General features: G+C 34.5%; 2 protein-coding genes across 2 annotated transcripts; one reads left to right on the top strand and one right to left on the bottom strand.

Moving 5' to 3' along the window:
- Nucleotides 1-4261: 4261 nt before the first annotated feature.
- On the bottom strand, nucleotides 4262-5044 carry LOC149877907 (uncharacterized). Its single transcript, XM_090073717.1, has one exon. The coding sequence runs from the start codon at nucleotides 5042-5044 to the stop codon at nucleotides 4262-4264; it is 783 nt and encodes a 260-aa protein (XP_089929843.1).
- Nucleotides 5045-12242: 7198 nt separating this feature from the next.
- LOC149877906 (uncharacterized) lies at nucleotides 12243-13274 on the top strand. The gene has a single exon (XM_090073708.1). It carries the CDS (start codon nucleotides 12243-12245, stop codon nucleotides 13272-13274), a length of 1032 nt encoding a protein of 343 aa, XP_089929834.1.
- The last annotated feature ends 3229 nt before the right edge of the window (nucleotides 13275-16503 follow it).

Below are 16503 nucleotides of genomic sequence, written 5' to 3'. Positions count from 1 at the left end.
GAGAAAGAGTTAAATGAAAAGGGAAACACACCAATTTTAACAGATTCACCAATTACGAGTGTTTTTAAAAAATAAAATGAATTTGCAAGCAAGAAAAGTTAGGTATGTAAGATAAAAAGAAAAAAAAAATGCTTGACAAATATAAAGTTTGTGATAAGAACGAAAACCAACTAAAAATTTATATTTAATCTATGAAAAAATGTATTGATGTTTTCAGTAGAGCAACCAATTATAACACAATTATAGCTAACTAACCCCGGTCTCCCCTAACTCGTTACAACTTGCACGATACGGATAATTTCAGTAACACAACCAGGAATTTTTGTCAAGGGGAAGAGAAATTGAAGTTTCAGATTTCTATTTAGGTCTTTACTTAACTAATAGAGTTTTTTTAAATAATAATAAAAAAGAATTATGGATGTTTTACATAGTGATAATTCTTTTCTTTTTTTTATTATATTTTTTTTATTTAAGAAGTTATCATTTTCAGCATTAAAGCAGCCTTTTATAAAATTTTTCTCTCAACCAAAGTTATAGAGTATTGTAGAAAACGTAAAGAATTTGAGCGTAGCTTTTAAGTGTCGGATTTGCTCCCAAAGGTGCGAACTTTATCCACATAAATTAGTTCTCTTTGTTTTTAGACATTAATTTCATACTACTTAGTAAAACATTAAAAAAGCGATAATACTAAACACAAAATAAGGAAAAAAAATTTTCTTTTCAACAAAAGATTTACTAGTATGCAATCAAAGCCTCTTGGTTGCGTCACTGCTTGTCTCCTTTCATATTTCTAACAGCTGAGTAATTTTAAGTATCTCTAGAATTCAATTGCAGCCACTTAAGTGCTTCTAAAAAAATGACCAAATCACCCGAAGATTTCCATAACTATCAAACAAATCATGAAACATCTCCCTTTCCATGCATTTTAATTTTATTATTTGAATTGAATTCAGAAAAGAACTTTAAAAAGTATAGGTTGGTCAACATTGATGAAGATTCTATTCTTCTTGATGCTCCTCTGCTAACCTCATCACCTAGCGCAATAAGTATGAATGATGGATCTGCTAGAAAAGTGTAGGTCTCTAATTTGATGCAGCTGCCAGCAGCTCAGTGAAAATGGAAGGATTTCTTATCAGGTTCTATTAAGTATTGAATAAATACCCCATAATGTTAACCTGCAGACATGTACGTGGACTAGGAATGTTTTGTTTAAAATAAACTTCTAAACTAAAATCATAGAGCAAATTCATTATTATAAAAAAAAAATTCTGCAAAAATTGAACAAATGACAAATTAATAAAAGAATTAGATTTGATATGAAAGTATGTAAAATCAATTTATTACTACTAATTTTGCATGTATATTATTAATTGAAAATAATTTTACCTTTGTGCCCACTTTTGATTTTATATTGAACCACACTGTTGAATTATGGCTTTTGTAAAATTCTAAATGCTTAAAAAAATATTAATATACATTACTACTACACATTGCCGGTTCTGACGCATTGATACTTTTCCTATACTTAAGGATTCTGACGCATTGATACTTTTCCTATACTTAATGAAATCAAGATGGCGTTGTGTGTTTTTTAATAATATGTTGTAATTATTAAAAAAAAGGTCTCTAATTCCAGGACATTGATATATTTAGTCGTAAGCTATTCCTGACCAAAGACTTGATCATAGTTCATAAAATTTTATATACCTGAAAATATATAAAATAGTTTTTAATGTGAATCAAGGAGTTCAGATGGAACAGGTTTTTTAATTATATATTTATAATATCTTACTAGTCTTTGTTTTTGATAATTTAAATTTTGTTCTTTTTCTTCAATTCTCATTTTGCGCATCTGATCATATTTCCATGACTCTATTTTCCCTTTTTTTAGTTCATTTAATTTTTCTATTTCTTTTAACAATTTTTTACATTGTTGATTTGCTTCAATCTCTCTACTGTTATCTTTGAAATCTTTATCTAGGAGAATACGTTTTCTGATATATTGATCATAATCATTAAATAAGTATGTATAGTACCTGTTTGATTCTTTATCAAAAATTTTAAAGGAGTATGTCATTTTTATAACAAGAAGAAATTTATTTAAGTCATTTTAAAAAAGTTTTTTTCTTTTGTATAATTTACAAAATTAAATTTAAAAAAATTTTGTTTCTTTACAAAAATAAAAAATGAGCATTGTCTTATTAAACACGAAAATTATGGAAAAGTTTGACAAGGATAACATTGACGATATAGCGCACTTAAAATCCATATTTCTTCTTTTAGAAAACAAACACGAACTGTCAGATGAAGCTCTTAAACACCTGCAGGAGACAAAAGACGAATTGGATAAACGCAAGACTGAAAAAATAACGTTTATCGCCAAGACAAACCATCTCATCCAGCGATATCAAGACATCTTGCAGACGCGAGACGATATAGAATACCTCGAAGAACAGTTGATCAAAGATTTCAAGGACTTGTCTTTCTTATACGATCTGGTGTACGGAAAAGACAAACCGAAAGAATTAAAAAGAAAAAGTTTCATGAACGCCCGGTACATTTTGTTTCAACTGCTCCAAAATAGAAGTCATCCATGTCGTCTGGAAGATTTTTCAGTTTTAAAAACCATTGACAAGAAAAGATTTTACGACGACATTTGCTCCCATCTGTTTGCAAAACTCGGATGGAATTTTACCCCGACCTTTTAATTATAAAAACTTCAAGTTTTTTTATAATTGCATCATGGATTGAGTGCTTCAGCGAGAATCTGTCAGAATGAGCTTTTCATAGAATAGCGCCTAAAAAGGGTATACTATTAAAGGGTGAGTTGGGTCCGAGCAATAAGCCAGATCCAATAGATTGATAGCCTTTTCTATTTTTAACAAAGAGTCCTTCACCAATAGTAGGTTTTACCCAAGGTCTTAAAAAGACTCCTGATCCTGCGGCAGTCATTTTCATTCCATTTCCATTCTTTTTCAAGTAAACGACACCTCTTCCAGCAATTTTATCAACCATAGCAGAGCCAGCAGAAGATCCTACACCTGCTAACAATCCAGTAGCTAGAGCTGGAACTACTCTTGTAGCAAGAGTGCTGCCTAGCATACCTAATAAAGGTAAAAGAGCTCCGATGAATCCGCCTTCAATGGTTGAGTTGTATGATAATTGTCTTTTGCTCAGTTTGAGTGTGACTCCTTTACCAGCTTCATACGCTTTTGTAATTTTGTTCAATTGCGCACGAGTGATAGCGAGAATATGTTCACCGTTCAAGTCTTGATGAGATAGTTTTATATTGACATCAGTCTTTTCTTGGATTGCTTTTTTTATTTTGTCAGATTGACTTTGCGAGATGTTAATTTTTACTTTTTGGTAGTTGTTCATTTTTTAAATAAAAGAAAAAAAATTATCGCTGAACTGCGCTGCTCGTAAAAAGGTCTTGAAGCACAGAGGTTATTCTTTCTCTAACGTGAAATCTGAGAATAATATCTTCACCTCTAAAGTCGATCAAGTTACCGTTTTGATCTACAATTCTTGATTCCATTCTTGAAATTCTACCCACCATGATGGGTAAGTATATCAAGTGGAAAGGCTTTTCGCTAATTTTATAGCCTGGACCAGAGTCAGGATGAAAAGAGTAAATGTCAGATGTTCTTTTTCCGTTATCATAAGAGGATCCGATAACATCGTTTGTGATTCTGATGATGGCTATATCATCTATTTTCGGAAGTGATTCAGACTCGTAATAATCGATATAACTTGTGACTTTATCTGGATTTGCTGGATCATCCTTTTTCTCTACATAGGTATATTCTTCTTTATTAAATCCAAGAATAGTGGCTAAACTGTTATTCACGTTGAAATCCACCCAATATTTTGTTGTAGCTCCAGGTTTTCCAAATTTCAGAGTAGTTCTTAAAGTGGTTAGGTTTGCGCCGATAACAACACCATCATCTCTATACAAGTTTCCAACTTGTTTTTGCATTTCCTTCTGAATATAATCATTAATCTCGCTAATTTCATACGCTCCTTCTTCGATGATAATGGTGTAGCTGTTTGAACCTGCATTTGGACTGTATCTGAAAACATTATTTGATGAATTGATGTTGGTGTAACTGTGAACAGAGTCAAAACCCACAAGTGCCATTTCATACCTTTTATTAGGCTCGAATTCGATAGGGTTGTCAAACTCAGTTTGGATGATGCTGTTTCTTACGGTTGGAGTTTCTTTTTTTGCTTTTGCAAGGAGATAAAATCCGCTCATCTTTTATATAGAGTTGGGAAAATAAAAATTGTCAAATCCGCTTCGATATTTTCCACAATCCTTTTTCGAGGATAAATCAATGACGGCAAATCCGTGAGGTTGAGACCAGCAATATTTACAAAACTTTTTAAACTCTTCTATTTTCATATCACTAGATACATGATCTTGGTAAATGTGGTTAATGTTTTTAGAGTCTTGTGGAAACAAGCAAATGAAATTAGCGTTTTCTCGGATGGTTTGTCTAGGTAGCATAAAATAGTTTTGAGCGAGGTAAAAGCAGTCGACGTTAGAGTGTCTTCCTCGTATATAGTATTTTTCACATTTGTTTTGTTTTGTCAATTGTAAATCGTCAAAGATCATTAAATTGTTTTTGGATGAATCAAGATCTTCTGGTTCTGGCACATCGTCAGCAGTTTCGAAAAATTGACATTCCATATCCTCTGTGTTATTCCATTTTTTTGAAATTTCATCAATAACACATTCAGGACTCACGTTTAATTGCTCTATTTTGCTTTGAATGTTAAACAAATCAAGAATAACCTCTTTCGGTAATTTCTTCTCGAACGAGTTTTTTAATATTTTATATTCCGGCTGAAAAAGAGATTTTCCAAACACTTGCAAATGATTATAGTCTAACCATCCAGGTCTTAAAAGTAAATTGAGCAGCAGCGTTGTTTTACCACAACCTGATTTTCCAATAATGATTCCGCGTATACTTCTAGGCAAAAGTTTGTTGTTTTTCCTTTTGCTTTTATTTACATTCCATGACAAATCAATCACTTCCATTTTTTATTATGTTGAATATAGAAAATGTATTGCGTCAAATGTAAAAGAATAACAGAAACGAGCAACTTGCACCATGCTATAAGCAAAAGCAATAGAAATATGCTTAAAGGAACTTGCAACTCTTGCGGAACGACTAAATGCAAGTTTGTTTCTGCGAATGCGCTTAGCGGAGGAGACTTGGTGGAATCGATCAACAATTTTTCGAAAAAAATAAAGCTTCCATGGGCAAAGTTTCCAGGAGAAATGCACGTTCCAGGTATGAACTTTGCAGGGCCTGGTACCAATTTAGACAAAAGGCTCACTTCCACAGACATGTATCAAGAGTGGAGCAAACCGGTGGATAGAGTAGACAATGCCGCATATCACCACGATTTAGCTTACAAGTATTTTAACGACAAGCAAAACAGAAATTTAGCAGATCAAATGATGCTTGAAGAAATGAACTCTATACAAAATCCCACTCAGAGAGAAATAAGCGAACGAAAAATCATCGAACCCATCATCAAAGCCAAAGCTAAATTCGGATTAGGTGTTAAAAAGAATTTTCAAAAATCTAAAAGATCTAAAAAATAATACAGTGAAAAAAAAATTTTTTTGATTTTGAGTTAAATAAAAATCTTGCATATAGAAAAGAAATGAATTTTATTACAATTGAAAATTTTGATGAGAGCAAATTATCAGTTGGAGAAATTTACGCAGCAACCAAACCAGTCGTATATCAAAAAGTGCCTGTAAAATATTCTTATCCAACTGGAGATGGACCTCTTGTATTACGATCACCTATATTATTTTCGTATGGTGTATGTGAGAATAAAGAACCAGCAACACAAAAATTGACTGGTTATTCCATACCCTTCGTTTGCTTTGATGCTAAAAAAGGAAAGACAGAACAAGAAGAAAAGTTTATTAACACAATGGAAAAGATTACTCTGTTCATTAGAGGTGAAGTGGATAAATTGTCAGCCAAACTTAAAAAGGGAGGAAGAAAAAAGCAAATTAATTCAAACGAATTGAGTATTTTAAAATATAAGCCTGAGCATCCTGAATCAGCACCAGTCTTTTATGCAAAGATGTTTACTAAAAATGAGAAAGACGAAATACTCATTACTTCTGTATTTCATAGAAAGAAAACAGATATTGATATAAAAAACTGAGTCAAAGGAGAACGTTGTAATAAAAATTTGGTTAAATGCTCTGGACATGATTTTATCAATCAAAGATGTTATGCTATTGGAGGATTTAGAATTGATGGGGTGTATATTGGTCCTTCGATTGTGTCTATTCAAGTTAAACTGGTTGAAGCCGTCATCGTAAAAAATGCAACTTTTTCTAATAGCATCATGATGTGTGAAGACTTTAATTTAGATGTGAAAGAAGATGAAATAGAACAAAATGATGAAATGTAAATCACTTGTGAATCCATTAAAAATATACGATTTTTTAAAATTTTTCTGAATTTTAAAAAATGATCAACGTTGAAGGAATTGTACTACCGAACAAACCTCTGACCAACTTTCAATTAATAGATGCTGTGAAAAAGCTCAAAATTAAAAACTTTAGAGGTGTTTTTGTGAGGGATGAATTGCCAAAAAAGCCAAGAAAAAAAGAATGTGGAATTGTCAACACAGGAGATTCAAGCACAGATGGGTTTCATTGGGTGTGTTGGTTCAAAGACGAGGATAAAAAATTCAGCTTTGACTCTTACGCTCAGCCACCTCTCGTCGAGCTCGTTGACTATTTGAAAAGCCCTGTCTTTTACAACAGTGAAAGGGTTCAATTTGGAAACACGTCTTATTGTGGCCACTTGTGTCTTTACGTCTTGAAAAAATTACAGGAAGGGGATGACTTTCAAAGCGTTGTTAACACACTTTGGTGAAAAAAAAGTCGTGTCTATATAAAATGATTGACAAATTTGGAAGAACTGAATTGGGGAGGTATTTTTATGATCCTTATTCAGCAACAGCTATAACAGGTGATCTCTATGTCAGAACGGATGGAAACAGCACCATCACTGCAGATTTAGATTACAACTGTCATAAAATCATCAATTTGGGTGAACCAACCAACGCACACAATGCTGCTACAAAAAATTACGTAGATACGCATGCGTCAGGTGGTGCGACAGTGGGCGCAGCAGATTTGGATTTAAATTTTCACAAAGCAATCAATTTGAACGAGCCGACCAATCTTCATGACGCCGCCACCAAAAATTACGTCGACGTCAGCTCGAGTCAGTGTGTTAAAACCGACGGATCCAGCACGATCACTGGAATCATTGACATGAACTCTCACAAGTTGATCAATGTAACTGATCCAACCAATTTAAAAGACCCAGCGACAAAAGGATATGTAGACACAAAAGTGTCTTTCAACGCTATTTCTTACGTAGACATTAACATGACAGCTCATAAACTAACTAATTTGGCTGAACCTACATCAGCCTCAGATTCAGCTACAAAAAATTACGTGGACACACATGCGTCAGGTGGAACGACTGTAGGTACAACAGATTTGGATTTGAATTCGCACAAATTAATCAATGTGCTCGATCCAACCAACGCACAAGATGGAGCGACAAAAAATTATGTGGACTTGTTGTTGCAAAAGTCGAGTTTGACCAGTGTCGTTCCAAGCTCGAGTTTTACCAGTTTGGGATTAAAGTCTCAGACCGTTGCAGCATTAACCACTTCTCCTGTGTTTGCGTTTTCCGGAAAATCTGGTGTGCTGAGAAGATTGTGGCTGGCTTTATACAGCTCCTCTGACACAAATATTCCAGGCCAAGTTTTTATTCGAATCTTCACAGACGGAGAGATCAATGTGGGGAATTATGCAGAAACCACGGAAGGAACCGGAGTGGATCAAACAGGACTTGCTACCGATTTGCTTTTTTCACCTTTGGGTGGATCCTTTTACGCCAATTCTTTGCAAGGTTGCAACATGTTTAACACCACTTCCTTGGGAGGATATTTCACATTGGACATGCCTTTCAGAAACGACGTCTCCATTCAACTCGTGAACAGAAATGCTACTGCCATCACTTACTGGATTCAACCGTTCATTTCCACTCTTGCTTCTATTCCTGCTAGCATCCCTCTTTACAAGCTGTACTGCAGAACGTTTCGATATTTGAATACCACTTATGGCAGCGAATACGTTTTGATGAACACCAACGGAAAAGGAAATGGTGTCTCGTTGAAATACATCAGGAATCACGTCATCGGCGCCTCTGGAAACTGGTGGGAGTCTAGAGTTAGAATGTACGACGGAAATTCACCTCCAGGTAACGGCACTGTTCTCACTCCTTGGACACCGTACAACACCAACAATTACACGTATTTTCCAGGATATGACGGTGACAGCACATGCATCTTCTCCTCCTCAGGATTGGAAGATTTTTATTTGTCGTCGTGGAACGGAGCAAATGTGACTTCATTCAACAACAAGTCGACTGGACTTCTGTATCAATCCACTTCACCCATCGGTTCCACCACCACCATTTCTTTTTACAGAAATTTCGGAGAAGCAGATTCTATGCCTACTGTCGCAGCTGGTAGAAGGCTCGTTGTCACGCTCAACTCTGGTGATGCACAAGTAGGACAATCTGGAAGCTTTTACCTTCTTCTAGGACAAGTCTATTACTACGCTTAAAAATTCGAAGAATTTCCACAATTGAAATTCTACAGATGAAAGAAAAAAATTGAAAATGACTTAAATAAATTTTCTTATTATATAAAAAATAACAATGAGTATGTCAGAACAGAATGAATGGTTAGAAGATTATGAAAGCGAAGATGATGTTAATGTTTTAGACGAAGCTAATATATTTAGTTGGTCTAGTTCAGAAGATGATAGTTCAGAAGAATCTGAAGATGATGATCCTGAAGATGTTGATCCTGAAGATTTGCCTTACAATGAATCTGAAGATGTTGATCCTGAAGATGTTGATCCTGAAGATTTGCCTTACAATGAATCTGCGATGAATAATACTGAAGATTTTTATAACAATGAGATGAGTAATGAGGATCAAGAGGAATATGCTAATATTTATGGAAACTTTGCACTAGCAAGTTTACTAAGGTTTCGCCGAGGATTAAATTATGAAACGAGAGCAAACAGAATCCGTGATGAGAGAGAAAGAAACCAAGAACATGATATTATTGAACGACGTTGAAGAATTGAAAGACCTCCGTCTGAAATAATTATAACAGAACCCACTGAACCTGGTGGAAAAATTAAAGTTAAACTTGTTATAAGGAGACCCTCTGTAGTTGAAATTACATTAGAAGAAAAATTAACTCTTAAAAAGCAAAAGCGATATGAAATAATTGAAAGAGGACCATTAGTAATACTTAATGGGCGCAGACAATAGTCATTTTATTCTTTACATGTACGGAATAAAATGATGTATTCAAAGAATCTAAAAAAATTATTTTTTTTTGCAATAATAAAAATGGAAAATCATGTGCATAAAAAATTTTTTCATTACGATCGAAATACGTGTAATAAATCATATCTTTTTTTCGACAAGTATTTGAAGCATGCTCCCATAAAAGTAGGAACGAGATATGAAATATTTGCTCAAAAAGACATCACATTAAATAAACTGAGTCATCAGAAAATAACTTTTATGTTTGGAATAAAACTTAAAAGCGGATTAGCTTTAGTGAATTTGAGGGAAAGCCTAAAATCAAAACTGGATTATTTCGGTCACAGCATGATGATATCAGAGTCGGTGGATAATGTGATCATGGAGATTTTAAATAGCAGCAAGTCAGATGTCATTATTAAAAAAGGGGAAAGTTTATGCTTTGTCAATTTCATTAATGAGTGAAAAAAATATTTTTTTTCGTTTAATAAAAATGGAATACAATTATGATGCTAAATGTAACGCTAGAGCGCATGGATTCAATGAATCTAAACTTTATCCAGTTCTTCCAACAGCTCCTGCAGATGAAGGAGGGCATGTTTATAGGCTTCAGAAAATAAGCGAAATCCAAAAAGAGATGGACAACGAGAGGAAAAAGAGAGTGCATATGAGCAAAAAGTACCATCGCGCTTTCAGAATCATTTCTTTTGTAGACACTACGTTGCAAGCAGGTGGCGTTGCGCTTGGAGTTGTTGGAATTGGAACTTTGAACACCATCGCTGCTGCTCCTATAGCGATTGCATGTGAAGGTGTGGCTATTGGAATGGGGTTTTTGTCCATTGTAGGAGGTCAAGTGAATAAAAAACTAGCATTGAAAGCGGAGAAGCATGAAAAGATCAAAGTGTTGGCAGAGACGAAATTGAACACCATCAACAGTCACATTTCAAAGGCTTTAGTAGACAACGTTGTGAGCGATTCAGAGTATGAATTGATTTTAGACGAGCTTCAAAAGTTTAAGAGTCTGATGAAAGAAATAAGAACTAAAACAAAAATAAACATTGACGAGATAACTAAAGAGTCGTTGATCCAAAAAGGAAGAGAAGACGCGATAAAAGCGTTCAATAATATGTTTAAAAAAACATAAATAAGTCTGCGCTTAAGTTTTTTCTTGTGTTTTAAAAAATGTCCTTTTTTAAAATAACAGATCCTAACAAGAGGGATGAAATGGTGAGAGAATTTGTTGAAAGAAGAAAAAGAATCTATCAAGATAGTTTGAATGAAAATATTTATGATGCTAATCTTCAGACTGATTTGAGCAAGCTTTACAAGCCTCTGATTGAAAGCAATGAAAAGACGCTCAAAAAGATAAAATCCGAAGTTAAAAACGAGGAGGTTAAACCCGAGCCTTTTTTAGAATCAACAGGATCTATTTTTCCTGAGGGTGATCAATTTATAAAAAGTTTGTTTGATCTGGACACAAGAGCAAAATTTAAGAAAAGCTTTAAAAGCAAGTTTGAATTGAGCAAAAGCGATGGTCAATATACGATTGGAAAAATGGGAGTGATGTTTGAAGGAAACGATATGATTGTTGGAGGCGAAAAGTATGAAGGGACAAAAGGTCTTTGGGATCTCATGACCAATCCAAACGTTTCAAAGAACGTGACAGCAGAAGATGTTGCTAATTACTCGAAAATTTTAGTAGAGAGTGAGGCTGTAAAGTCGGATGCGAGGTATAACAAACCCAGAGCTTCAGAGATTGAAAAATACAATCAATTCATCATACCTATTGAAAGCGCACTTAAAGAAAAAAAAGGTCATGGTGTGATTATACTTCCAAGCGATCCAAACGCTCTTGTGGAAAAGCTTGAATTGAGCATAGCTGCAGGACATGCTGGAAATAAAGAGTCAAGAAATGTGGCTGTTTCCATTTGCGATGAGCTGTTGAGACAGAATAGGATTAATAAAGACGAGTACAAGTCTATGACGGCGTATATCAATATGAAATAAAAAAAATCTTTGGAATTAAAAAATGATCGTTTATAGAAATAGATATGTTAAGAAGCATATTGTAGGTGGAAGTGGAATAATTGACTTGCTTAAGAATTTCTTGAGAAGAGCAGCATCTTCAAGCGCTTCAAGAGCAGCATCTACTTTGGCTAATAAAATTGCAAAAACTGAACTGGGAAGAGAAGCAATCATGGCTACTAAATCTGCAGGAAAAGAGTTAGCTTCAACAGCCATTTCCACTGCTAAAGATGTGGCTATTGATAAAGGTAAAAAGACCATTGAGAAATTGTATGCCAAGACTGGAACTCCTAAAAATTCTTCGAATTTCCATGGATCCGAAGGATCTAAACCACATGAAGCTGCAAAGAATGATCTCAGCCTTAAAAGCAAAGAAATTATTTCAAGCATTGTTAACAGAGCAGCACCAGTTATAGATGAATATTCCATGTTTGGATCAGGATTGTCGAAGAACAATGCGATTAGAATACAAGACCTGGTAAAAAAGGGAAATGGGCTTTTGATGGCATGAGGATTCAAAGAATCTAAAATTTTTTTCTTTGATGTATAAAAATGGCAAATTCCGATGTTTTAAATTTTACAGAAGAGATTATTGTTGATGAAGAAATTGAGAGATTCGAGTTTCATGAATACGAACCAGTGAATAAGAATCTAAACGTAGATGGAGAAATAAGAATCAATATTGAGCAACAAGATTTGTTCACGCTTCCATCTGAGGCTTACCTTTTGGTTGAAGGAAGACTTTTAAAAGCAGATGGAACTTCCTACGCTGATGCAGACGCCGTTGCTCTTGCTAACAACGGTATCATGCACATGTTCAGTCAGATTTCTTATCAGTTGTCGAATCAAGAGGTAGAAACCATTTACGAACCTGGACAAGCTACCACCATGATTGGATACCTAAAATATCCAGTAGAGTTCCCATTGTCTGAAGGAATGAATCAGCTGTGGCAAAGAGACACATCAGCTTTAGCAGATCTTGTTAACAACGCTGGATTTAAGCAAAGACAAGATTACATCATTACAAAAAGTGAAGAAAAAGGAACGTTTTCGTTTTGCATTCCTTTAAAGCACATTTTTGGATTTTGCGACGATTACGATAAAGTGCTCTATGGATTTAAGCATACGCTTGCTCTTGTGAGAAAGAGTGATAGTGATGCTATTTTTAGAACAGCCGCAACAGCTGCAGGAAAAGTGGATTTGACTAAATTGTCTTTGTTTATGCCTCATGTCACACCCTCTGTATCAGCTAGCAACAATCTTTACAAAATCATTGAATCAAAAGTAGATGTTCCATTTTCGTTCAGATCTAGACAATGCGATACCATTGCTGTTCCTGTATCAAACAACTTTAGTTGGAGGCTAAGCGCAAGATCTGCTAATGAAAGACCTAGGTATGTCATTGTTGGATTCCAAACCAATAAATCTGGAAGTCAAGAATTAAATCCTTCAGTCTTTGATCACTGTGATTTGAAGAACATATATGTCACCTTAAACAGTGAAAGGTATCCTTCTGTTGATTACAATTTAGACTTTAATAACAACAAATACTCAAGAGCTTATAGAGACGCCTCTAAGTTTGACAATAGACTTTATGGAACAAACGAACTTATAGCTCAACCCAATATATCTGCTCTAAATTATAGATACATTTGTCCTCTTTTTGTTTTTGACGTAAGCAAGCAGGCTGAGAGGTTAAAATCAACCGTGATAGATGTACAAATAAAAGCTACATTCAATGCAAACGTTCCTGCAAACACTCAAGCCTTTGCCGTCCTCATTTCCGATAAATTGCTTAGACTTAAATCGGATGGAAGCAGAATGAATATTGTTTATTGAAATGTTTTCAAAATAATATTTTTTTTAATAAAAAAATGAGATATACGAAAAAGGATTTGAAAAAATTACTGAAAGAAAACGGAATTTCTAAAACGTCAAACAATAAAATGTCACTCATGATGCTTGCGGTTGAGAACAACTTGATTGATAAAAACGAATGGATTAAAGACGTGAAGGAAGAGCGACCAGTGGGTAGACCGAAAAAGGATCTAAATCTGTTAAAAGAAGAATAAAATGAAACAGTTTTTTCCGTTTTTTCTAGAATGTAGTACCAAAGAGACTGACGCAAATAAAAAAAGGCATCTTGAGCTTCTTGCTTTTGTAAAAACAGGTGTGTTTCGCGAATCTGTTTACGTCACTGAAAACGGAGATTTTAATATTCCCAAAGAGCACAGTGAGGAAGAGAGAGACAAGCTTTATCGACTATTGTGGAATGGCGAGACAGAATATTCACAAATGGAAAAGAAAATCAAAGAGCATCTCAGTACTTGGAAAGGCTTGTCTAAAGAAGAAAAGCTAAGAATGATTGATAAGTATGTGCTTGGCTTGGATTGCGATTTCGAGGAGAAGAAAAAGATTTCTGGAAATCTAAAAAGCGCAATTTTAAATCATTCACTCGCTTCCAAAGACATTGTGTATGAAAACTTTAAGATTCTTCGAATCCATGAAAATTCTTCAGATGTTAGAAATGAAAAAAGTTGAATTTGATTTAAATAAAATCTTGATATAATAAAAATGCCATACACAAGAAAGTTTTTGAAAAATTTGTTAAAAGAAAATGGTGTTTCCAAAACGTCTGACAATAAAATGTCACTCATGATGATTGCGGTTGAGAACAACTTGATTGATAAAGATGCAATTTTGGAAAACTCGAAAGAGGTAAGACCTGTTGGGAGACCTAGAAAAAATGAGAAAAAAGAAAAGAAGCCTCTTGATCCTAAATATGCGAGACTTGGTTTAATTAGAAATAATCCTTTAGGTTTGAAAATAACTAATATTGATACTGGTGAAGAGGTGAAATACAAGTCTGTTTATGAATCGAAGAAAAAGACAGGGTATGGCTGGCTGTACTTTACGAGACGAAATGGAAAAGTAGTAGATGGATACAAATATGAGATTCTATAGATCATTCAAATTTCTAGCGTGGGAAGTTTTTAAATTCTTACATTGAATTTAAAAATTGAAAAATGATATAAATAAAATCTTTCGTTAATAAAATGGAAAACAAAACGGTGAAAGAATTAAAAGAAATTGCTAAAGAGCAAAAAATAAGAGGGTACTCTAAAATGAGAAAGGGAGAGCTTATAATGGCTTTGCAGTCTCCTAGAGTTGTCTCTGCTCCTGCTTCTTTTCGTAGACGAACGACTGAGGCGAGACCGTTGTATGTTAATGAAAGACCTACCGTGGTTAGGTTTGTTCGACCAGCTGTAAAAGTTTCAATAAAGCCAACAAAAGTAAGGTTTGTTTCTTCTACAGTGATAAAGCCTCCTATAGCGCCAAAACCAAAGATCATTCCACCAAGACCTGTTGTGCAAAAACCTCCTATTGCTCCAAAACCAACCCATTTGCAAAGACACATCCTTGACGAGCCTGTTTCAGATTTAACACCTGCTATAGAGCCAAAACCAGTCATTCCACAGAGACCTTCATTTTTTTCAAGTCTGACGGCTGCTACAAAAAGTGTGGCGTCCTATGTTAAAACTAAGTTTAATGATGTTAAAGATTGGATAGAACCCTACGTTCCTGAAGTAGTCAAGAATAAGGTAAACGAATCAGCAAAACAAATCGATAAAAAGATACAGTCTATCAAATCGCTTGTATCAAAAACAGTATATAAACAACCCTTGTCAAAGCCAATTATAGTAAAGTTTAAAATGACTGAACAATCGGTAGAGAATACTGTGAGACAATTTTCTTACACACCTTCTTCTCGATATAACGACCTTGCATCCTTTTTTAATTTGGTGAGAGAGTCTGCTATCAATGTCATGGAAGGAGAAAAGAATACAAAGAATATAAAGGTAAGAATTATTTTAACGTGTGAAATGAAATCTGTAAGCATGATGACTGGTGAAGAAGTGACTAGGGAAGCAAGCTTTTCATCAAGAACAGAGTTGATTCTAGCAGTTACAGATGTAAGAGAACTCCTTGGGGAAATGGAAGAAAAAGTCTTGGAAAGTAGTGTCAAATACAATGCTTTAGGATCTAATTCTACCCTATCAAAGATTTTAAGAATGGACATTAACTTTACTGATTATGTACCTCTCAGTGGTTCTTCCTATATTGAGCTGTCTAAAGAGCTGAAAGACAAAAAGGCGATCATCAACATGAAAAACGAGGACAATGAATGCTTTAAATGGTCGGTTACTCGAGCGTTGAATCTAAAAAATAGAGACAACGAAAGAATTGATGAAGACTTGGTTCTAAAATCAGAAGAGCTAGACTGGTATGGAATGGAGTTTCCTGTGAATTATCATAAAATAGGTGATTTTGAGAAAAATAATCCAACTATCAGCGTAAATGTCTTTGGGTATGAAAATGAAAAACCTTACCCTTTGCGAATATCTAGCTTTGTTGACCGAAAGCACTGCATTGATTTGTTGTATATTACAAACGAAGACACAGAACATTATTGTCTCATTAAAAATTTCAGTCGGTTTGCTGGCTCCTTAACATCGAAACATCAACACAAAAGATATTTTTGCAGAAGATGTCTTCAAGATTATGACCAAGAAGAAAAACTCCAAAAACATCAAGAAGACTGCTATAATAACGCTCCAGTAAGAATCGAACTTCCTAAAGAAGGAGCAACTGTTGAATTTAAAAAATATAACAAGTCTATGAGGGTTCCGTACATCGTATACGCAGACTTTGAAAGTTTCATCAAACCTATCGATGACAACACTGAGTATAATAATAAAGAGTCATACACCAAACAATACCAAAAGCACGTTCCAAGCTCCTTCTGCTATTACATCAAATGCTTTGACGACAGCCTTTACAAAGAAAAACCAGTCATGTACACAGCAGAAAGCGATGATGATGATGTAGCTCAAAAGTTTGTTACCAGTCTTGAAGCTGATCTTATAAAGATTTGGAACGATAGCGATTTACTACAAAAAAAATGGAAGAATAAGCCAATAAAGAAGGGTGAGGACAAGAAGAAGTATGAAGCTGAAACCAAATGTCACATTTGCAAAAAAGATCTTAATGATGATAAAGTATGGGA

The sequence above is a fragment of the Hydra viridissima genome, unplaced genomic scaffold (genome assembly GCF_058129835.1).
Source record: "Hydra viridissima isolate aposymbiotic clone 2 unplaced genomic scaffold, HvirCarnegie_v1 scaffold_16, whole genome shotgun sequence".
In the NCBI taxonomy this organism is placed as follows: Eukaryota; Metazoa; Cnidaria; class Hydrozoa; order Anthoathecata; family Hydridae; genus Hydra; species Hydra viridissima.
The sequence above is the reverse complement of the archived record's forward strand: the minus strand, read 5'-3'. Positions and strand labels throughout refer to the sequence as shown.

Excerpts from the sequence above, each read along its gene's own strand:
- LOC149877906 (XM_090073708.1), top strand. The coding sequence starts at position 12,243 with ATGCACATGTTCAGTCAGATTTCTTATCAGTTGTCGAATCAAGAGGTA.
- LOC149877907 (XM_090073717.1), bottom strand. The coding sequence starts at position 5,044 with ATGGAAGTGATTGATTTGTCATGGAATGTAAATAAAAGCAAAAGGAAA.